Source organism: Sus scrofa, chromosome X, assembly GCF_000003025.6.
Source record: "Sus scrofa isolate TJ Tabasco breed Duroc chromosome X, Sscrofa11.1, whole genome shotgun sequence".
NCBI classification, from domain to species: domain Eukaryota; kingdom Metazoa; phylum Chordata; class Mammalia; order Artiodactyla; family Suidae; genus Sus; species Sus scrofa.
This window is the reverse complement of record NC_010461.5, coordinates 56464960-56488795: the sequence shown is the minus strand read 5'-3', so window position 1 is coordinate 56488795 and position 23836 is coordinate 56464960. Positions and strand designations below refer to the sequence as shown.

At 49.7% G+C, this 23836-nt stretch overlaps 1 protein-coding gene across 7 annotated transcripts in view; it reads right to left on the bottom strand.

Moving 5' to 3' along the window:
- The window catches only part of DLG3 (discs large MAGUK scaffold protein 3), a 59541-nt gene extending 42686 nt beyond the window's left edge, over nt 1–16855 (bottom strand). For 2 of the 7 annotated variants that reach the window (XM_013990919.2, XM_003484122.4), the window contains exon 1: nt 6778–7676. Coding sequence is in view for 5 of the 7 variants with exons in the window: in XM_021079732.1 (XP_020935391.1) it covers nt 7747–7849; nt 8262–8418; nt 10028–10187; nt 10933–11077; nt 11424–11560; nt 11859–12028; nt 12224–12348; nt 12770–12820; nt 16123–16479 (1405 nt within the window). In the remaining 2 variants the exon portion in view is untranslated. Of the gene's footprint in view, nt 1–6777; nt 7677–7746; nt 7850–8261; nt 8419–9307; nt 9465–10027; nt 10188–10932; nt 11078–11423; nt 11561–11858; nt 12029–12223; nt 12349–12769; nt 12821–16122 lie in introns of those variants that run through there. The other 5 variants (XM_021079732.1, XM_013990918.2, XM_003135151.6 and 2 more) reach the window with 5 other exon arrangements.

Here is a 23836-nt window from a genome sequence, read left to right as displayed (position 1 = left end):
GAGGACACAGGTTTGATCCCTGGCCTCGCTCAGTGGGTTAAAGGATCCAGCATTGCCGTGAGCTGTGGTGTAGGTTGCAGACTCAGCTCAGATCTGGCATTGCTGTGGCTGTGGCCAGCGGCTACAGCTCTGATTAGACCCCTAGCCTGGGAACCTCCATATGCCTCAGGTGCAGCCCTAAAAAGACCAAAAAAAAAAAAAAAAAAAAAGAACTAGAACCCAGGACCTTGGCTACTCTTCCAAGATGATTCCCTTCCTTAACATAAAGGGAACAAAACCAGTATTTTTTAATTTAAGTGACAATGATAGGCCTAAATTATTCTACATCTATTTCTCTATTGAAAATATTAAAACAATCACCCTATTGTGGAATATAAGTTTAATGCTTTTTAAACAATGAAACAGCATAAATATCAGGGTCAAGATTTCAACAAACAACACATTAAATTAAAAAGAAATCCTAAGGAGTCCTTGTGGCTAAGCAGGTTAAGAATCCTGCATTGCCACTCCCTGGCCCAAGAACTTCAGTGTGCCATAGGAGCAGCCAAAAATAAAAAAAGAAATCCTAAAATAAATAAGAAATAATTCATTCTCACTACTATATATTATTCTAATTATTCCACCCATTAGGAGAACCAGTATTTTACAGACACCAAAGCTCCTAGGATTTTGCCTCAAACCATCTAAAAAAGACAAGAAAGCACCTGTCTAGCTAAGTTCAGAATGCTCTGCCAACTCTAGCTACCATGCCCTTGGGCTACATGGAAGACAGAAAAGCCCAGTGCATTCAAGTACACACACACACAGCCTTATTTGAAGTTCAGTCCCGGGAGGCAAAAGGGAAAAGAAAGCTAACATTTTTTTCTCTTCTAAGTTTGCAACATAGGGTGGGCCTAAAAGGGTGCAGCCATTTTAGGGAGAAGTCTGGCAGTTCCTCGAAATGTTAAATGTTGTTACCTTATGACCCAGAAATTCCACTCCTAGGTATATATATATACCCAAGAGAATTGAAAACATAACCACACAGAAACTTGCCCACAAAGGTTCATACCAGCATTATTCACAATAGTCAAAAGGTAGAAAAAACCCAGAAGTCCTAAAATTGTGTATAACCACAGGATGGAATATTATTCAGCCTTAAAAAAAAAGAATGAAATGCTACATGCCCATAGATAATCCTTGAAAACACTATGCTAAAAGAAAGAAGCCAGACATATGATTCCATTTATATGAACCAGCTAGAAAAGGAAACTTTACAGAAACAGAAAGTAGATTAGTGGTTGCCTAGGGCTAGGGGAGGGGAGGAGTTTGGGGGAAACGGGGAGTGAATGCTAATGGGACAGGGCTTCTTTTGGGGGTGAGGAAAAGGTTCTAAAATTGACTGTGGTGACAGTCCCACCACTCTCAACATTTTAAAAACCACCACCGAGTTGTACACTTTAAGTGGGTGAACTCTATGGTATGTGAATAAGCTTTTTTTTTTTTTTTAAGTAGGGCCTATCATTTTTATCAGGCCAGCATTCCTAGCTAAAATTATCTGCACCCAAGCCCTCCAGCACACAGTGATAAGAGTGAAAGGTAGTCCATTATCCTCCTAGTTCTCTCTAATCACCTGAGTAATAACACAGTTGGCCTGGTCTCAAGAAAATTTCAAACAGTGTGAGAATCAGGGGGCCAAACAATTGATTGCCAAACAATAAGCACGTGAAAAGAGGCTCATCATCATTAGCCATCAGGTTTTCATTTGGAAAACCACAATGAGATTTCATTTCACATGCACTAGCATGGCTAGAATCAAAAAGACTGACATTAACAATGGTTGGAGAGGATATGGAGAAATTGTAACCCTCACACTGCTGGTGGGAATGTGAAATGGTGCAGCCACTACAGAAAACAACCTGGCCATTCCTCAAAAGGTTAAATATAGAGTTGCCATATGATCCAGTAGGTATAAATAACCAAGAGAAATAAAAACACATTCCTGTGCAAAAAAAGCTGCATACAGATGTTCAAAGAGCAGTATTCATAATAGCAAAAAGAGTGGAAATAACCCAAAAGTCCATCAATGATGAACGGATAAAGGAAATGTGGTGTACACAATCAAATACTATTCAGCCACAAAAAGAAATGAAGTATTAATTCATGCTATGACATAGATGAACCTCAAAAACACTACATCAAGTGAAAGTAGCCAGTCATAAAAGACCATATAATACATGAATCCATTTATACAAAATGTCCAGAACAGGCAAATTCATGAGAGGCAGGAAGTAGATTAGTAGCAACGAGAGGGATGGGGAGGTTGGGGAAGGGGGTGACAGCTAAAAAATTCAGTTTCTTTTTTGTAGTTTTTTGTTTTTGTGTGCGTGTTTGCGTGTTTTGGGTTGTTTTTGGTTTGGGGTTTTTTGTTTTTGTTTTTGTTTTGTTTTGTTTTTTGCTCTCTAGGGCCACACCTGTGGCATATGGAAGTTTCTAAGCTAGGGGTCCAATCGGAGCTACAGCTGCTGGCCTAGGCCACAGCCACGCCAAATATGAGCTGTGTCTATGACCTACATCACAGCTCAAGGCAGCACCAGACCCTTAACCCACTGAGCAAGGCCAGGGATCGAACCCGAAACATCATGGTTCCTAGTCGGATTCGTTAACCACTGAGCCATGAAGGGAACTCCCTGTATTAATATTCTTAAGCCTGCACACATCTGCTATTAAGGCAAGCCAATCAACTCCCATCTTTTGGCTCCTCCTGAGGTTCCCCCCACAATATCATTTCATGGTAGTCTTTCTAAGTCCACTTTCTTTTTGCAGGAGAGGGGGTCTCCCCCAGGCTTCCAGCAACCCCTCAATGCCCAGGTTACCTCCTCCTTTGATGCAGGAGTTTGTGGTCATCAATACTAAAAACCTGACACTTGGGAGTTGGTTTTATTCCATTTGTTAACAGCTTCCAGCACATGAAGAGTCTCAGAGCAGTATCGTTGGGTAGGGAAAGGTAGCTCACAGTTTCTCTGCTGTGGAGGGAGGTAGTTGTGATCTATTGGCAAAACCCCTGGACATAAGGTTCTCAGGAAATCTGACTGCAAATTTTGATCCTGCCCTGCTACTGCCTGTTTGACTTTGAGCAAGTCACTCAGCCTTTGTGATGCTCATTGTCTTCATCTGTAAAACAGGGAATAATACCACCTATCCCACAGGGATATCCTGAGATTAATGCTTACAAAGCCGTCTAAAACATAAAGATACTCAATAATTCAACCACGTGCCAGACTCTGGACTAGGTCCTGGGACACAAAAATAAGTACAATACTAGCTGCCTTCAAATTGTTCAGCATAGAAATGCTGTAATTCATTGTCTTCCTTCCCTACATTAGCCTTCTTTTAGGAGAGCAATAGGAGTTTCAGTACTTTGATTCTCTGTCTTGATAAACTTTTACCCCTGCTGATAGGGTGCAGCTATGTTTACATCCCTCATTCTCAAACAGTGGAGATGGGGTGGTTACTTAAATGTTATGGGGAAAATATCCCTTTTATGCGTTCAAGTTACTATCAACACTGATCCTTAACTCTTCCAGGCCTTACCTCAAGGTGTTTCCACAATGAAAAGTGTGCTTCTTCAGCACGTTAAGTATGGAAAACTCTCATTCTTTCTCATTCCAGGTACCCCCAGTCTGTCTGGCTTTACATTCCAGTTAAAAAGACTGGTCACAAAGGATCAGTTTTCAGTTTGGCTACCTTAGTAACCAGGCTTACCTCCTGACTTAGGGTTCAGGTTCTATGCTAAAGACAAATGGGTTTCCCAAAAAAATACTAGCTCAGTTTATAAACAGAGGCTGACACAAAGTAACCAGGGAGGAAATGTAGGAGACAGCTTCTAAATCAAGATGTTTTCACATGAAACCCATCCTTCCCTTGGTGGAACAGTCCCACAAGTCACAGAAAAGTAATTTTTCATTTTAGAATAGATTGGAAGAGAGCTTTTACCAAGAGCCAGTTTTTTAAATTTTCAATTTGAATTTAAGCAGGATTATACATGCCCAAGAACATCACGCTATTTTTAGCTAAATAGGTAGGACTGCTGTGTCCACAACAGTTTGAAGCAATCAGAAGTAAAACTATTAAATAGCATCTCTCACTGTGGTACCTTTTCATTTAGCACTTCTATTTCTATTTTAATACTTTTCAAAGCTTCATCATAAAAATATTTGTAAAGCACTCATACTAGGCACAATACAAAGTTTAAATATAGACACGGTCCCTGTCTTCATTATGGGTTCAACCCATTAAGCAAACGAGATATATGAAAGAATCTCAAAGTTAGAGCTGCCTTTCAGACCCTAATTGCCCAGGTAAGATACATCAGGAAGTAACTGTCCTACACCTAACACCTTTCCAATGCTTGCACTCTATGTATTCAGAAGAAGGGATAATGAAAATGTTCTAAAATTGACTGTGATGATGGATGCACAAATCTGTGAATACATTAAAAGCCACTGAATTGTACACTTAATGGGTGCATTGTATGGTACATGAATCATATCTCAATTAAGCTGTTTAAAAAGGGAGAAAAATTGTTCTTACTCTGATTGTTCCAATTAGTCAAAGCTATTTTTTCAGCTCTCATACTAAAGGATATCTAGCTATAGGCTACACTGGTTTGGTAATGGTGCCTCAGGAGCCATCACTGAGATCACTCTAATCTTCCCCATGCTGCAATACATCTTTCCACTCTCTTCGCCTAGTCTCCTTTCTATTATTTCCCCAGTTCCTTTCCTGTTGTTCCTTCTCTACAACTAGGTCTTAGGTTTCTCAGGTATTCCCAAGCACGCTTTGTCCCAACTGGTGGACCTCATGATTAAACTGATTGCTGACCCTCAGCAACGTTCCCTTCATGACCTTAGGCAAATCATGTCCTTGCTCTCAGGCTGCTGTTCTGGTTTGCACAAATGAGAGGTTGGACTATGTGATCCTTTCCAGCTCCCACATTCCACGTGAAAAAAATACAAATAATGAACATTTACGTAGCCAATAATATGCAAAGTCTCTGCCATTTTAGCCAAAAGACATATATTTGGATTATTCACTTTGTAAATGCCTATGTGATGCAATCTTCCAAAGAACAGTATTTAATGTAATTATAAAACGATCAACGTGGAGTCTTTATTTTTTTTAAACTATCACTTTATCAAAGAAAATTCAGAGCCCAACATGGAATGCTTGATAGTCCCTCTGGACCTGTTTCCAAGGATCCATTTTCGAATGGGGAAAAAAAAAAAAAAAGCTTTTGCATGTTGGGGCTCTGTTGGATTTTCCAAACCAAAGAAAGAAATGAGATTGGGGTGGCAGAGCCTTAACGACTAAAGTGATTCAAATAAATCCTAAGAGAAGAAAGGCTTTGTTTGGCAAATGGTAGAGAAACCTAACATAAGACAGCACCTTAACAAACATTATAAATGCTCAGAAACGGGCTCAGAGAGCGAAGAACACTGCAGGAATCGCTTTACCCTGGACAACTTGCAGCTTTTTATGCAAACCAATTACATTCTCCCAACAAAACTCATAGAAATATGTAGTCACCAGTTTCCAACATACTACTGCCAAACAGATTCACAGTACTGTTTCCATGTGCCCAACGTCATTGAGCAAAACTGAAACACATCAATTTCTCCTACACACACGCAAGAGAAACCATTTTCTTTGCAGAACCTACGTTGCCTAAGTTGCGGGCACGAAATGGATAAATACTGGTTGCTAATAAAAATCAGACGGTGAGCTCTACACTGAGAAGCAAATGGCACATGTAGGCATCATAAAAACAATAACCCTAATGTGTGGTTCCTGTCATTAAGCTGGACACCCCACATAGAGAGAAATGACTCAAAGTGTCCATATGCATCCCTCTTTCCCACTACCTCAGATCAACATGCTCGCCTGTTAAGTTACCTCCCCACACTTGCCCCCAACAAGAGAGCCTAGTGCAGAAGGTGGCAGGCCCCTCTCCTTGGCCTGCGGGCTCCGGGCTTGAGGCGCTGAACGTGAGCAGCGGGGGAGTGGAAAGGACAAAGGTAGGCGCTTTCTATTCCTTACAGCTTTGCAGCAGGGCTTGCCAGCCTCTCCCCATTCCCATCACGGAACAGAGCACCTGCCCGCGAAAGGGCCCTTCCTCCACCTTAGTAACCGGCCCTCGGGGCCTAGGTGTCCAAGGAGTCAAGGAGCTGCAGCCCCAGGGGACAAAGGCCCGCCTTACAAAGAGGAGGGGGAGGCGAAAGGAGTCTGCAACAGTCGGGAAACGCTCGCCAACAAAAGCGGGCTGGGAGGGGCCGGGCAATACCAAGCCCACCTCCGGGGTTCCCAGGTCGCCAGGTGGGGGTTGGGGGAGTAATGCGTGTTGGGGAGGGAAGACGGAGAAAATTCCTCGGAGGACGGGGATTAGGGAGCTGCTGGGGGTGCCGCCGCGGACCGGGAGGAGGCGGAGGGAGCGGACAGAGGCCCCGGGAGGGAATAGGCAGAGTTGAGTTCGTGGGTGGGGAGAGGTGATGGCCAAGAGGTGAAGGCCTGACGGGCCGGGTGGCGGGAGGGCTCAGCCCCACGAGGCTCTCCGCGGGGCCGCCGGGGGCCCTCGGGAGGGGCTCCAAAGCAGCGCGGGGCTGGGGACGCGCGGCCCAGGGATTCCGAGGAGAGCGCAGAGTTGGGGGCGCGTAGTGTGGGAAAAGAGTCTGAGAACAGAACCATAGAGAGGCTAGGGGGGACTGTGAGGGGGCCTGACCTCCGTCCACCCCACCTCACCTGGCGCCGGGTCGGAGTCCAGGTCCAGTGCTGAAAAAGCGCCAGCTCCGGCCGGCCCCTCCGTCCCGCGCGGGAGACCACGGACACAAAGCGGGGAGCGCGGGAGGAGGGGGGAGGAGGGGAGGGGGAGGGGAGGGGAGGGAGGAGGAGGAGGAGACGCCCGAGGCGCGCGAGGAGGGGGAAGGAGGGGCGCCTGCCGCTCTCCGCCTGGGTCAGGGGGCGGGGCGTGCGGCTGGAGGCCGCGCTCCACCGGCCAATGGCCACCCCGCCGGCCGGCTGGCACGGGCGCGCCAACCCGCAGCTCACCTCGGCACCTGGGGCCGTGGCTGGCCCTAGCCAATCAAACGCCTTCATTTGCATAACCAGCCCCGCCCACCCGCCCCAGCCTGGGGACTGCTCCCAAAGAACACAAAGAAAGACCCCCGTAGGGGGAGGAGGGGGTCCACTTCTGACTCCCTACCCAGGGGAGAGCCTAGCATCACCCCTTTTAGCGCGTTTATGGGAATTTCATGGTTACTCTGATAAGGGGAGGAGTGGGGGCATAGAGGTTTGGCTCAAACTTTCTTAAGAGGTCGGTACTCTTGCTCCTCAGGTCCTTCTAACCAAGAGCTACCCTCCCAGTTCCAGGGTACAAACAATTAGGTCCCTTGCCTCTGAGCCCTCTGCCTCTGCTCCCGCCTACCCCTGTTCCAGTCGCCCCCATCTGTGTGCTTCCTCCCGTAGGCTGCTGCCCACTATTGGTCTTCAGCTGGCACTGCAGCCCTAATCACCAGTCTCTGAGCACAGCCTTGATTGATGCTCCCAAGCTGCCTAAACCTACCTCAGCCCAGAAGGAAAACGAGAGAGGAAGAGGTTACTGCACTAGGGTAGAAGGGACCTGGTCAAGTGGCTTTGTAACCTAGGATGGCAAAAAGCCAACAGTTAGGATAAGTTTAAACTCCCCATCTTGTTCCACCTTCCTTCTCCTACCTTCAGGTCTGTACTGGGCCACAATGGTGACTGACTGGCCAGCCCGTTTCAGAGCAGCTGCAGCCTGCTCATGAGTTGCATTCCTCAGGTTCACGCCATTCACCTGTCCAAAGAGAGGAGTTATGAGCCGCCCCAAAGGCAAGAAAGGAGTCCTCTGTCATAGCAGTTAGGAGAAGGAGATGGCTAGTCCATCCCTAACCTACTCAGATGCCTCTCTCAATATCCCATCCTTGCCCCTAAGATGAGACCTAAAGGATATAACATCTCTAGTGTAAGAATTATCTTTGTGGGGGTCAAATGCCAACCAGGGTTAAGATCCAAGAGATATTCACTTCCTCCTTAGGGATAAGTCTGGCTCTTGTCCCTCACCAAGGACACATATAAAGAGAGTCTAAATTTTCTCTAGCTCTTAGCCTTCCCCGATTTCAAGCATTCCTTGGAGAAATCGAGGTCTTCCCTCCCCCCTTATAGACTGGCTCAGCTCCCATCCTCCCACCTCGCCTTTGTCTCCTCACCGACAAGATCCGGTCTCCCCTGCGCAGCTCCCCACTCAGGTCAGCTGGGCCTCCTGCCAGGATGAAGGAGACAAAAATGCCTTCTCCATCCTCTCCACCCACGATGTTGAAGCCCAGGCCTGTGGAGCCCTTGTGCAGGATGATCTTGCGAGGCTCCCTGGTGGGAAGAGAGTGGAAGGGTCAGAACATGGTGGGTACAAACTCTTGTTCCTGTGAGGGCCAACCTGGAACAAGGCCCATATGGCTGGAGAAGGACTTGGGTCCCTTACGTATGATACTCAGTTGCTCCCTTTCTCTTCTGAAACCTGCTTGGCCACTGTTTGCTGCCAGGTGCCAAGTTTCAGTTCTTCTTCCTCTCTTCTTCCCGAGGGCTTGGAGTCAACTTCCTAGTGGACAGTCCCCAACTCTCTCAGGTCAAGAAGCTCCTATCCTGGGCTCTAGAGACCATATCTCAGAGCCCACTCACTGGTCCTCTTCCTCCTCAGATTCTCCCATCCTCCCAACTGGTGTCATCAGAAGGGGAATCAGCTAGGGGCTGTGGAATGGCCCTGGGGTTGATTGCATTTACCACCCACAAACTGTGCATACTTACTTTACACATGCTCCTCCGCAATCTCAAAATTCTACCCACCAACTATGACCCCTCCTACTTTCCCCCAGAACAGATTTAGTCACCAACTATCACTCTGTACCCTTGTTGGGTGATGTGGGAGACAGAAAGAAAGAAATTCCAGGTCCCCCAAAGGAGCCTAGGAGCCTAAATGAAAAGAAGAGGCAAACACTTGACAACTCCAACTCCAACTAACTATGTCCATGGAACCCCTCTGTAAATGGTCACAGTGTCATCAAGTGAGAGCAGCAGAGGCTCCTGTATATCCATACAACCCCACTCCCAGCACACCTGCCCAGCCCACTGCCTTTGCTTTAAGCATCTTTCATCAAAGGAGCCCCAGGTCCCAGACTCTCCCTTTCTTGCTCCCAGTTTCGGTCGCGAGGCTCCCTCCCTGAGTCCCGGATGCTCTGGCTGAAGCCCTCCCTCCTCCTACCTGGCATCCCCTCCAGGCCGCAGAGAGCGGAGGGGCCAGGCCCACCTCTGCGAGGCCCTCCTCCAGGCCGAGGCTGAAGCCGAGCCCAAGCCCAGGGCCAAGCCGGAGCCTGAGAACTTGGGTGCCCTCTCCATGGCTTCTTCAGCTCTCCCCCCAGTCCGCCTACCCTTCCGGCTCCACTGCAGCCAACCCAGCAGCCTCCCCTCCCAGGCCCCACCCCACAGCAAACCTGTCCCCCGGAACCCCGGCCGGCCCGACCAGTTCCACGGCGGTGGCGGCGGCAGCCAGCAGCCGCCAGAGTGGGGCGGGGCCGTCCCCCGCGAGGCCACCTGCCTGCCAGCCTCCCAGCATCCCACCAGCCCCACCGGCTGAACTGCGTCCTTCTCTAACGTGGAATGATTGCAGCAGAGGGGGCTGCAACTGCCTCAGGGCAGGAAACCCCGCAGGGTCCACCTCCTCAGCATCTCTGAACGCTCCATGCCACCCCTTCTCAGCACTTTCGGGCGGGGACCTCACCCTTGGCATTCCCCCTGATGGTAGAACTTGTCCCTGCAGCCACCTCTGTCCCTCCCTTGAGAGGGGCCTCGGACCTCAAAGACAGGAGCAGCTGAGGGCCTTATTCTCTTCTTTGCCATACTAGGAGAGGGCCTATGGCCAGCCAGAAATGATTCCTCTCCTCCTCATCCCTAGGTAGGATGAAGGGAATGGGGAGGGCCTTACCTGGTGAAGTCCTCCTCAGCCAGCATGTGCCTGGGGATGGGAGAGTAGCGGGCAGGGGGAACCTGAGGAGGAGCAGGGTAGCTGACTTTGCTCTCCACAGCCCCAAGATAACCCAGGCTGGAGTTATGGCTTATGTGGTTGTCAGCCAAGGCAGTAAAAGCTAGAATGGAAAGAGTGAGAGAAAAGTTCTGGGACCACTCCAGGAGGGTAGCTTACCTGACTCCCCACCAAGGGCTGTCTCCCAACCCCCACCTCAGATGCAAAGAGACCAAGGGATGCTGATTCCTCAGGCCTCTCCTCCCCACTTCACCCCCCCCCAGGGTTCCTCCTCCACAGTCCCTTTCTGAATCCTGAGCTCACTCCTGTGAGTCTTAGAAAGAACTAAAGTCAAGGCAGTCTACAAAGAAAGACATGACTAGAGGTGTGACTAATAATAATCCCTCACATCTCTACAGCCTAATACAGTTTTCCAAGGGCTTTCTCGTCCATGATCTCATTTGATCCTTGCAGCAGTCCTATGAGGAGGGCAGCACATATATCATTAGCTCCTTTTTGCCAAAGAGGAAACTAAGGACAGGTGAAAGGGACTTGTCCAAGGGTGCCCAGCTATAAGGGACAGAGCTGGGATTTGGACTCAGCTCTCTAGTCTTCTCTCTCTCTCTCTCCCCCTTCTCCCCAGGCCCCTCTCCCTCTGGGCAGCACCCATGGCATGCAGAACTGCCTAGGGATTGAACCCACGCCACAGCAATGACCCGAGGCACAGCAGTGACAGTGCCAAGATCCTTAACCCACTGAGCCACCAGGGAACTCCTCTTTTTCTCTCTTAATAAAGAATATGAACTTCTTCCCCTCCAGAAATCAGGGGGCAGGGCTTCAGGCCAGGGACAAGGCAGATAGGTACGTACTGCTGGCGTAGTCAGGGGGTGCGTACATGTCGTTGAGGTGGATGCTGCCTGGCTTGGCCACCTTCAGATAGACCATATCTGATGTGTTCTTCAGTGAAGCCACAGCTTCCTCATGTCTCACATCCTGCAGATTGGTGTTGTTCACCTAGAAGAGGAGAGGCCTTGGGGCTAGCACTGGGAAGAAGGAAGGACCTCCCCAGGGAACACTGAAGGGTGCCCGTTCTGTGAAATTCACCAGTGTTCTAATCTAACAGAGGCCCAAATACAGTGCTGTGAGGAGCAGAGAAGCAGGAGGTAGGAGTGGGCAGGTGAGGGAGTTCCAGCCATGAAGAGGACCAGAGCCTTGATGTGTGAGACACACAACTCAGATGATGCTCTTGAAATTCCCCTAGGATGCCTAATCCCTGAGTGAGGTTTAGGTGGAGAGAGAGGCTGCTAGAGCTCTACCTCCCCACCCCACCATTTGGGCATCCCCCAGAAGGCTGTCTCACCGCCAGCAGCCGGTCCCCAATCTGTAGGCGTCCATCCTTCTGAGCAGCACCCCCCTCGATGATCTTGGTGATGTAGATGCTGTTGTCTCCTGGGATGTGCTGGTTGCCAATCCCCCCAGCAATGCTGAAACCCAGGCCTGGCGGGAGCCAGCAGGGAGTGGGAGAGGGACACAAGGAGACGTTAGAGTGCTCAGTCAATCCCAAACCCAATCCTCCACGCCCACTGGGCAACCCAATGGCCCCACAGGAGCCCCCCCTCCCCAGGGGTCCCAAACGCTAGGCTGCCATCAGTCAGTAAGTGTGAGAGGTGAGGTGGAGAAAGAAGGCTGTGAGCTGGAACAAGGAGGCAGGCAGGGAGTGAGGGTATTTCCTTCTGATTCCTACAGGGCCAACCAGGGGCCTCTGGCCAGAGCACAGGAACCCAGAGGGCCGCACCTTTGGGCCCTTTGAGCAGGTTGACCTCCATGATGGTCTCCGGTGGGGGCTGTCGCCTCCGTACCACCAACCGCACCACAGGGCCGGCCTCCTTCAGCGCCTCCACCGCCCGGCTGTGCACCACCTCTGACACGTCCACCTCATTCACCCGCAGCACACAGTCATTCACCCTGCGGGGGAAGCCCAAGAGGAGTGACACCATGCCACCACCCCTCCACCCCTCTGCTACCTCCTCCTCTTCCACTCCCCTCCCTCTCCCCATCTCAGATCTAATGGAAGGGTCATCCTGCCTGGCAGCTCTCCTCTGCTTGCCTCCATCCTGCCCTGCCACCCTCCCTCGTGCTGCTTCCACCAGGCCACCTTACCCCAGCCTCCCATCCATGGCAGCTGCTCCACCAGGGATGATCTTGGTAATAAAGATGCCAGGGTCATCCGGGACATGAGGGTTGTCGATGCCACCTGCAATGCTGAAGCCCAGACCAGAATTGCCCTGTAGAAGGAAGTGGAGGGGCATAGTCTGCTCACACAGGGGGCATGAGGGAGAGTTTCTGGGGCTCCATCTACCCCTCCCCCTGCCCCGAGCAGGTTCTCCAGGCCTCGGAAGGGGCCACGGCAGACCGGGCCGCATTTGTCAGAAATCGAGCAGCTTTCCAGCCTGTGCTGACCATTCTGGCGTGGAGGCCTCAGCGAAGCCATCCCCTCCCCAATTCCCCAAGCCTCAGCAAGCAAGGTCAATTAATATTTGTTAGTCAGTTGATTGATTGATGCAGTGGTGCAGCCTCTGAGGGCCACTGTTTCCCCATCCTCTCAGTGCAGGTCCCCATTAGTCTTGAGACCAAGGCTCACTGCTCTCCCATCTCCGGGTTCTAACCATCCCCTCCCGTTTTGTTCTGTCCCACCACCAGACTCACCCGCTCAAGAACTATCTCCTCATACTTGAACATGCCATCGCTGCCATTCACCTACAGGAAGACACAGGCAATGCCCTAAGTGCCTCCTGCCCCCACCACCCCACCCAGCCATCTGCCCTCTGGAGATCCCCAGTTGATCCCAAGACACCTTTTGGCCACCGATGGGATATGTTGACCCTAAGGAGGTCCCCTTCCCCTTGCTTCCAGCCATATCAGCCCAAACCCAGCTGCTCATTTAGCCCAAATCAATTTTCTGGGATGAAGCCAGCCAGTGGTGCACTCACCAAGAGGCTGGGCTCTGGGGTTTCGGGGCTCACTAGGAGGGGTTGCAGGGCTGGCCTGAGGGGGATGGCAGAAATGGAACATGGCAGGCAAACCATGCCACATTCAGCATCCATGGGGGCACCCAGTGGCCTGGACAGGGACCTGCTCCCCCTCTGAACCACAGCTCTCCCTGACTTGGGGATCACAGACTGCCACCATGTCAGAGCTGGTAGGACAGCAGACAGACACCATCTTGTTCAACCTCCCTCATGTGACAGATGGTGACACTGAGGCCAAGAGAGGACGTGGGTTGTGCCTAAGGGCATGTTGGGAGTTAGTGGCAGGGCAGGGGCTAGAACCCAGATCTCCAGGTGCTCTTTTGGTTAAAGCAAGCTGCCAAGCCCATTGATGTTCTGGCCACTCATCACCTTCCCCAGCAGAGCTCGTGGGAAAAAGGAAAGTTACCCCTTCAAAGTATTTCACAAACCCTCAGTCTATATCTCCTGTGTTCCCAAGAACCCGATTCCTCAAATGGGCAGACGGAGTCAAAGTCTTAATCCATTTTTTACCCAGGGGCTTTTGATCCCAAACCCTTTGTGTTTCCCAGCAGAAAGGGATCCAGTCAGGAGTCAGAGGCAAAGCCAGGGGTATGACAGGAGCAGAGTAGACAAGATTCCCCATGAGAGAGAAGCTGACAACCCATGGACTGACAGGGAGCAGAGTCCATGGCCTTCAACATGCCATAGCTATGGGAGGAGAAGCAAGGGAAGGGGATGGAAACACAGGGTTGGTCTGACCAACCCATAGAAGTAGCCTCCCAGACAGGACATACTCGTGGCCACTGTCAAGTGAAAATGTGAATCTGGACAGACAAGTAGCACCTGCTCCCTGACTCTCATGCTCATCCCCAAGAATGGAGATAGCCTCTTGCCTCTCTCCCAGATAGACTGGTGTCCCTCCCCATCTTTCTCTGGCCATGATGCCCCTTTCCTGACCCCTGGTCTCCTTCTCTGAAGAGAGGAGCTGCACCCCTAGGGTGAGGTATCCTCACCAAGCCCTGCTCTGCTTCTCCCTCCCCCCTCTGCCCCATACAGCTTAAGCTTCAAAAGCAGAGAGGAGGAGAGGAGGAAAGGGCTGGCTAGTCATGCCTCCATCTTTTCTGAGCCTGGCCCCAGGACTTTATGCCTGAAGCCCTAGGAATTGGTGGGAGGACTCTCTGCAGCCCCACTCTGGTCCCTGATCAGATGGCTCTTCAGAGCCGGGAAACCAAGACAGCCACCTGAAGTACAATGCAGCAGACACACAGGCAAAAGGATTCACATGCAGCTCTTATATACATCTGGTATACCATGTGTGGCCACATGTGATAGCCATGCTTCAAGCCTAGCTCCAGCAAGACCTAGCAACTCTTGGTTCCCACTGGTCCACCCTCCAGCCTCTCGCTGCCCCTCCCAGGGAATCAGCTCCCAGAGCCAGGAGCCATCTAGGGATCAGCCCTGGCAAACAAACCTTGACCAAGTGCCCCAGCCTTGGGACTGGCACCCATCTCCCAGTTCATCAGGACAAGCATGAGAGAGTGTTTACAAGGGAAGGGTCCTAGGATGGAGGAGAAAAAGAGAAAGGGGGGCTTTGCTGGAGAGGGCCAGGGGCTGAGGCAAGGGACACGGGAAACAGCTAGTGTGGACAGACTGAAGGCCAAAACGGAGGACTCCTCTCCCGAGGAACTCCCCACCTTTGCTTCTGAGCGAGAGCATATCCGATCCCTGAAGGGGGACAGAGGTGGCCAGAACAGTCCCCAGCTTGGGGCAGCCAGCACCTGCCCTCCACAGCAAAGCCTTCTCCTCCCCTTTCCCTACCCTGGGGGCTGCAGAGCCAAACGACCAGACAGGCCTTCCGCCATGCATGCCAGGGACCTGGCTCTGCCGGCCCAGCCTCCATTTTGCTGCTTCTCCCACAGATGCTCCTTCCATTTTCTAAGCTGGCAGTTTAGGCAGGGAGTGGAAGCCGGAGTTGTGCCCAGCACCCAGGGGTTCCCAAGCTGTGCTAAATCAGGGCTAGGGGGCCAAGTTCTCCCACATCTGGGGGTACCGAAGGGGGAACATGCCCCACTGGAGCCAGTCCCTGCACCAGAGCAGCTGCCCCTTGCCTGGATCTAGGCAACATGCCTGCTCTGGAGCGAGAAAGCTTGCTTCAGTTCCCCCCCCCCGCCCCGCTCCCCCAGCACACACACTTCAGAGCTGCTTGGACAAAAGAGTCCGTCCTTCTCAGCAGCCTCTCAGCCTTGCTTGGGACGTGTCCCTCGCCTCCTCCCCCTCCCCTGCCTTGCCTGTCAAGCGCCTCTCACCAGGGACAACACACACACACACACAGAGGTACATGCATGCACACACTTGCATCCACATGCTCACACACATATACATGTAGCCACACACACGCAGGAAAATACAGCTATCCCTGCAGCTTCATCTACAGAGACACCTCCACATTCAGAGAGACATCCCCACATGTCCATGTGCACATTCACACACAAAGGGACTAGGACAGAGAGGGACTCATGGCATCAAGGGATGAGGCTCAGTGAGCTGGGCACATGGGCTTCTCCACATAGATTCACAGGAGCTCCATTGCCTTCCTCCACACACCTCAACATACACACACACACACACACACACACACACACACATGTCCCCCCTACGCAAAGCACCATGCCCCCTCCTCCCCTCTTTGGAGACACACCACACACAGCCCCCGCAGAACCTCCCGCCCCCTGCCAGACACAGAGACACTGCTAAACCCCGCACTGAGAGGAGCCCAATCCCCCCAACAAGAACATGTGCCCCTCCGCCATACCTTCACCTCCTGACACACAGCTCCTCCCAATCCCCTCCAAATGGAGACCCCCCAACAGACACACACAGGGAAGCACACATTTCCCACCGCCTCTCTTGGCCCAGCTGCAATGCTAGGGCTCAGGGTCCGCTGGCTTGGAGCCCCTGGAGTCCCTGCTGCACCCCAGGCCCCTAGGCCCCCATTCTTCAGTCCCCGCGGGTTGCCCCTCCACCCCCCCCCCCACCACCGCTGTTCCATACCTGCTCATACCAGTCCCGGTTGGTACAGGTGCATTCGGGCCACCAGCTGGGACCGCTGCCGTTGAGTTTGGGGGTGCTCTTGCCCGGAACTGGCTTAGGGGGCACTGGCCCCACATCCCGGCCGGTGGGGATGAGCTTGGCCTTGGTGCGGGGGGTGGGGGTGGCCCCCGCCTGCGAGGGCAAGGTCTGCGAGCTGTAGCCCCCATAACCGGCGCTGGCTCCATTGCCCCCGCCCGGTCCGTAGGGGTCGGGTACCTGCCAGTCCCCGTAGCCCGGAGGCTCAAGACGCCGCAGGGCGGCCAGGCGGGTCACCTCATAGCACTCGGGGCACTTACAGCAGTGCTGGTGCTTGTGCATGGCACTGCCCCCGCGGCCCGGACCCCCCAGCCCACGCCGGTTTCCACGCCGCCGCCGCCGCCGGGCTCCCGGGCACACTCACACTGCTCGGACCAGGAAGGGGGGGGCACCCGTGGGGGCGCCCGGGCGGAGCGGGGCCTGGGGCCGGGCGGGCGTCCCGGGGCCTCTGCCCCCACGCTGCCCCGCACCCACGGCTCCCCCTCCAGCACTGGCGGCTCCGTGTCGCCCGTCGTGGCTCCTGGGCCGAGGCCCAGCGGCAAAGAAGAAGCGGGAGCCTGGGCAGAAGCTGGGTGCTGCGAGGACCGCTCCTGCACTGGTCCCCAGGATGGATCTGAGTGGAGTCAAGAGCATCTCTCCCTGGCTCCCCTCTCAGTTGATTCCAGCCAATCAGCGTGCAGAATCAGGCAGCGGCAGCGGCAGTGGCAGCGGCAGGAATGCTAAACAGCGGCTTCTTAAAGGAACAGAGGCATTGGTGCCCCTAGGCTCAGCCCCAGCCCCAGCTTCCCAGATATCTGGGGAACCACTGACCCTAAGGCGGGGGCAGGGGACTTGAGCCACGGGTGAACTCAGCCTCCCAATCCGTGCCCCCTTCTCCCCAATTTCAGTCCATCCTCCGCCCTCTCCACCCCACCCCACTACCAAGAGGGAGTTGCAGGGAAATGCTCAATGGGTCCCCAGCCTTGCTCTGAGCTTGGGGCCACCAGAAGTAAAGATCTGAGGCGGCAGAACAGATCCAAGGGACCTTAGAACAAGGTGAGTAAGGTGCTCTCTCTTAACAGGGGACCAAGGAAGAAGGCAGTTTATGAGGCTACTCTCTTGTCAGTGCCTTTTCCTCAGGACTATTGTACTCTCAACCTCTAGGCCCCCAAATGACTATAACCTCACACTTGACCTGCTCCCATTACCAATGAGGGACTCAAGCTTAGAACAGGAGAAAAGGAAAGCCCTAAGCTCTTGTCCCTTGCACACAGACTCCTGTTTCCTCCGCTGACTCCAGCATGTTATGATGGAGGAAAGCAATTCAGGATGCCAAGACAGTAAAGAAAGTTCAGCAGGAGGAAAGGTAAGAAGAGATCTGAAGTGAACGAAGCCCAGGGGTCTGGGAAAGAGTTGGGAATACCTGGCTCAGCCTGTTGGCAGATAGAGGAAGGATGACAGGCTGAGAAAACTCTTATCTGTTTGCTATTCTTATTTCGTCATTAGCTACAAACTAGTGAGTCTTTACCAAGTCCTAAGTGGTTTACATGCAAACAAAAGCCCTACCAAGGTGCTACTATTATTGCCTGACTTTTACCAATGAGAAATTGAGGCTCAGAGATGTTAATACAGTTAGGTAACATAGCTGGAAGTGACAGAATCAGGATCCACATCCTGGTCATTTGACTCCAGAGTCCATGCTCTGAACCACTCAAGTACAACAGGTCTATTCCAAGTTTTCCTGCCAAACTCAGATCTCAGTTCAGTGAATATTCATTGCATATCTACTCTGTGCAAGACCTTGACCTAAGCCCTAGGGCTACAGAAATTCATTCTTTTTTTTTTTTTTTTTTTTTGGGTCTTTTTGCTATTTCTTGGGCTGCTCCTGCAGCATATGGAGGTTCCCAGGCTAGGGGTCTAATCAGAGCTGTAGCCGCTGGCCTACACCAGAGCCACAGCAACACAGGATCTGAGCCGCGTCTGCAACCTACACCACAGCTCAGGGCAATGCTGGATCATTAACCCACTGAGCAAGGGCAGGGATGGAACCCGCAACCTCATGGTTCCTAGTCGGATTCGTTAACCACTGCGCCACGACGGGAACTCCCAGAAATTCATTCTTAATTCAACGAATCTTCACTGAGTACCTGCTATGTGCCAGACACTATTCTAGGATTTGAGGATAGAGCAGAACAGAACAAAACACAACAAATGAAGAGCTTATATTCTAGTGAGAGGACATGGACAAAAATAAGCACAATAAATAAGTGAATTATATTCTACTACACATGGTGATAAGTACTGTGAACAAAAAAGAAAAAGAGCAGAGAACGAGGGATTGGGAATACTAGGGGAGGACATGAGGTTGTGATCCTTTTTCTTCAAATTTTTTACCCCCACATTTTAAGATGAAAATTTGCAAATGTACAGAAACGTTAAAAGAACAGTAAAATGAACACCTATATATCTTCCTCATAGAGCCAACAACTGGCAATGCCTTGTTATATTTGCTCTATTCACCTATCTACACTTTTTTCTGAACCATTCAAATGTAAGTTACATAGATGCAAACTACTGTATTTGGAGTGGATAAGCAATGAGATCCTGCACAGGGAACTATATCCAATCACTCGTGGTGGAACATGATGACAGCAGAAATTGACAGAATATTGTAAATCAACTATAATAATAAAATTAATATTACCTGGACAAAAAAAATTTAAGTTACATATTTAATTACACTCCTCCCCTAAATACTTCAACATGCATCTTGTGGGAATAAAGACATTCTCTAACATAACCCCGATATGCTTATGACATCTAAGAAAATTAACAATAATTTCATAACATCTAATTTCATCTCATGTCCACTCTATATTCAAATTTCTCCAAACTTGCCTTTAATATTTGTTAACACCATAATGTAATCAAGGCTGTCATATTGCATTTATGCCATCAGCCACTAAAACAGTCCCAATCTTTTTAAAAAAGCTTTTTATTTTGAAATAATTATAAATTTACAAGGAAGTTGCATAGATAGTACAAAGAGGGCCTGTGTACCCTTCAACCAGTTTTCCTCAATGATTGCATCTTACATTATTATAGTATAATATCAAAACCAGGAATTGACATTGGTACAATGTGGATATAACTCTATACCATTTTACCACACACAGAGATTCCTGTAACAATCTCATAGAGCCAACAACTGGCAATCAAGATACAGAACTGTTTTGTCACCACAAAGACCTACTGGTATCATCATTTTATCAGGTTGAGGAAAGTATAGAAAACTTACCTATACTTACCTAAACCTACCTATACCTAACTTATCTTACTTACCTACTTTACGTCTCTTTACCCTTTTACCCTGTCCCATTTATATATTGTTGTCTTAAATATTTCCTCTGCGTATTTTGAGCTCCACATCTGATGATATTATACTTACTGTTTTAACCATCAAACAGTATTAGACAACCCAAAAGAAGAAAGTCTGTTTTTTGTACTTACATTTTTTTACTCATTCATTCTATTTTTTCTTCCTTCCTAATGTTCCAAGATTTCTTCTTTTATCATTTCCTTCCTGTTTGTTTGTTTGTTTGTTTGTTTGTTTTTGCCTTATCCAGGGCCACTCCCACGGCATATGGAGGTTCCCAGGCTAGGGGTCTAATCAGAGCTGTCGCCGTTGGCCTCCGCCACAACCACAGCCATGCGGGATCTGAGCCATGTCTGCGACCTACACCACAGCTCACGGCAACGCCGGATCCTTAACCCACTGAGCGAGGCCAGGGATCGAACCCGCAACCTCATGGTTCTTAGTTGGATTCGTTAACCACTGAGCCATGACGGGAACTACTCCTTCCTGTTTTTTGTTTTGTTTTGTTTTGTTTTTTTTTTTTTGGTCTTTTTGTCTTTTTGTTGTTGTTGCTATTTCTTGGGCCGCTCCCGCGGCATATGGAGGTTCCCAGGCTAGGGGTTGAATCGGAGCTGTAGCCACCGGCCTACGCCAGAGACACAGCAACGCGGGATCCGAGCTGCGTCTGCAACCTACACCACAGCTCACGGCAACGCCAGATCGTTAACCCACTGAGCAAGGGCAGGGACCGAACCCGCAACCTCATGGTTCCTAGTCGGATTCGTTAACCACTGCGCCACGACGGGAACTCCTTTTTTTTTTTTTTTTTTTTTTTTGAAAACTGTCTTTAACCATTATTTTAGGGTGAGTCTCTTGATGTCATGGTCTCTTAGTGTTGAGGATATCTTGATTTCCCCCTCTTTTCTGAAGGATATTTTCACTAGATACAGCATTCAGGCTTGGTAGTTCTTTTCTTTCAACAGTTGAAATATTTTGTGTCCCTTCCTTCTGGCCACCATGGTGAGAAATCACTGATATTTGAGTTGTTTTTCCTCTGTTGGTAAAGTGGTGTTTCTCTCTTATTGCTTTCAAGATTTTCTCTGTCTTGTTTTTAAAAGTTCGATTATAATGTGTATTGGCATGGATTTCTTTGACTTTATCCTGTTTGGGGGTTTGTTTAGCTTCTTTAATCTGTAGGTTTATGTCTTTTGTCAAATTTAGGAAGTTTTCAGCCATTATTTCTTATTTCTCTCTCTCTCTCTATATATATATATATATCTTTTTTTTTTTTTTTTTTTTTTTTTTTTTGGCTGTGCTCACAGCATGTGGAAGTTCTTGGGTCAGGGATCAAACCTGAGTTATAGCAGTGCCAATGCCAGATCCTTAACCACTAGGCCACCAGGGAATTCCTAGTCATTATTTCTTGAAGACTTTTTCAGCCTTATCCTCTTCTCTTGTCTTTTTGGGACTCTGATGACACAAACATTTGGTCTTTTGTTATGGTCCCACATGTCTCTAAGGCTCTGTTAATTTGGTTTGTTTTTGTTTTTGTTTTTGTTTTTTTTGTCTTTTTGCTATTTCTTGGGCCACTCCTGCAGCATATGGAGGTTCCCAGGCTAGGGGTCGAATCGGAGCTGTAGCCACCGGCCTACGCCAGAGCCACAGAAACACGGGATCCGAGCCGCGTCTGCAACCTACACCACAGCTCACGGCAATGCCGGATCATTAACCCACTGAGCAAGGGCAGGGATGGAACCCGCAACCTCATGGTTCCTAGTCGGATTCGTTAACCACTGCGCCACGACGGGAACTCCCTGTTGGGTTTTTTAAAATCTATTTTCCCACTCTCGTCCAGATTGGGTAATTTTTAATGTTCTATTTTCAGGTTCATTGATTCTTTCCTCATCCTCTCCAGCTTGCTGATGAGCCCATCCACTGAGTTTTTTGGTTTGGTTATTGTGTTTTTCTGTTCAAAAATTTCCATCTGATTCTTCATCATATCTCATTTCTCTGCTAAGACTTTCCATTTTTTAAATTTGTTTCAGGCTTATTTGTAATTGCTCATTGAAGCATTTAAAAAAGTTGGCCACTTTAGAATCCTTTTCAGATCATTGAAAGCTCTGTCACATTGGTGTTGGCACTGTGGATCATTTCTCATTCAAGTTGAGGGGCTCCTGGTTGCTGGTATGATGAGTGAACTTTCATTGCATCCCAGATATTTTTCAAAATAACATTATGAGAATCTCAATTTTATTTCAGTCTTTGTTTTGGGTAGGCTTCTTATGACACTGTTACTATTAATGGAAAGGACCACTGTCTGGTTACTGCCAGGTAGGGGCAGAAGTTCAAGTTCCCTTCTTGGCATCCACTGATACCCATGATGGGGGCTGCTCCTTACTGCTGGGCAGGGGTGGGAGTTCTAGCTCCCCACTAGGCCTCCACTGACACCTCCCTAGCTGGGAGGGGTTGAAGGGCCTCCTTCCTGCTCCCCAGGTGGCTTCCACTCGTCTTGGGTGGGAGTGAAGGTGGTAGGGGAGTGGGATGGGGAGGGGAGGAAGAACAGGGTAACAGCAAAAGTTCTGACTCTCCACTAGGCCTCCTTTGAGACTCTGCTACCACTCAGGTTACCCTGTGGGGATGGAAGTCCAGATTCCCTACTCAGCCGTCTCTAACAATACCCTGGAGAACGTAGGGGAGCCTGGTGAGAGGGAAAGTCTTGGTTTCTACTAGTTCTTTGCTGGCTGGCATGGGTGGCGCTGAAGTTTTTTTTTTCTGTGATGTCTGGTTGCAGGAGAGTGGTTACTGTCTAAGAGTTTTCTCCTGTCCAGCTAAACTGCCCATTTGCTAATCTTTGTGCTAGAGAGAGTGGGCTTTTATTGAGGCTTTTTTGGTCTGTGCCCATTGGTATTTCCAGGTTGGTTTCTCCAGCCCCCAGTTTGGGATATATGAGGCAACAAGAAAACCCAGAGAACTCACCTAGTCAAGTCTGCACTTTCCTCCTCCTTTTGATATCTTCTTATGTTTGTTTTATATACCATGTGCAGAATTTTAGCCTTCCTTAGTGGGAGAAATAGGGAGAAGCAAATCTACTCCAACTGAGACCACAACTAGAAGTCTCCCATCTTTTTGTTTAATTTAATGACATTGGCTTTTTGAAAAGTACCACTCAGTTGTTTTGCAGACTATCCTAACTCTGGATTTGTCTGTCTTTTTCCCTTGTGATGTCATTTATCTTGTTCCTCTATACCCTGTATTTACTATATACTGGAAATTAGAATAGAGGCAATCTTAAAGAGATTGGTCAAGGTAGGCTCACTGAGAAGGTGACATTTGAACAAAGACTTGAGGGAGATGAGGATGTGAGCCATGAAGAAGAGTATACCTAGCCAGGGAATAGCCAGTACAAAGGTCCTGGATAAGAAGTATACCTGGAGTTCCCGTCGTGGCGCAGTGGTTAACGAATCCAACTAGGAACAATGAGGTTGCGGGTTCGATCCCTGGCCTTGCTCAGTGGGTTAAGGATCCAGTGTTGCCGTGAGCTGTGGTGTAGGTTGCAGACGCGGCTCGGTGGAGCAGAGGGGTGGGGGAAGTACTAGGAGATGAGATCAGAGATTTGGCAGGAGACCAGATCATGTAGGGCCTGAAGGCCACTGAAGGATTTGGGCTTTGCGCTGAGAGAGATGGGGAGAGATTGGAGGGTTTTGTGTGGAGAACTGACATGATCTGACCTGCATTGGACAGGATCACTCTGGCTTCTGTGAGGAGAATAAGCCACAGGGGACAAGGGCGAAGCTGTGATACCAGTCAGGAGGCTACTGCAGTAATCTGGGTGAGAGGTGGTGGTGGTTTGGACCAGGGTGGTAGCACTGGAGGTGATGAGAAGTGATTGGATTCTGGATGTATTTCAAAGGGAGAGTCGACAGGATTTGCTGACAGACTGAATATGGGGTGTGGTTCCAAGGTTTTTTAGCCAGACAACTGGAAAGGTGAAACTTCCATCTACTGAGATGAGGACAGCTTTAGGGGAGGGGTCCTTTGGGGGGAAAAGATCAGGTGTCCAGATTTTGACATGTTGAGTTTGAGATGTCTATCAGACATCCAGGTACCAATGAATAGTAGACAGACCTTGTCTCTGAGGTGCTCAAAGTTAGAGAAATGGAAATATAGAAGCAGATCATTTCACAGGGGTATACAAAAACTAAAGCTATTAACTATTTGTAGGAGGCGAGGGGCTTAAGAAAAATTTCACCGGAGTTCCCGTCATGGTGCAGCGGAAATGAATCCGACTAAGAACCATGAGGTCGC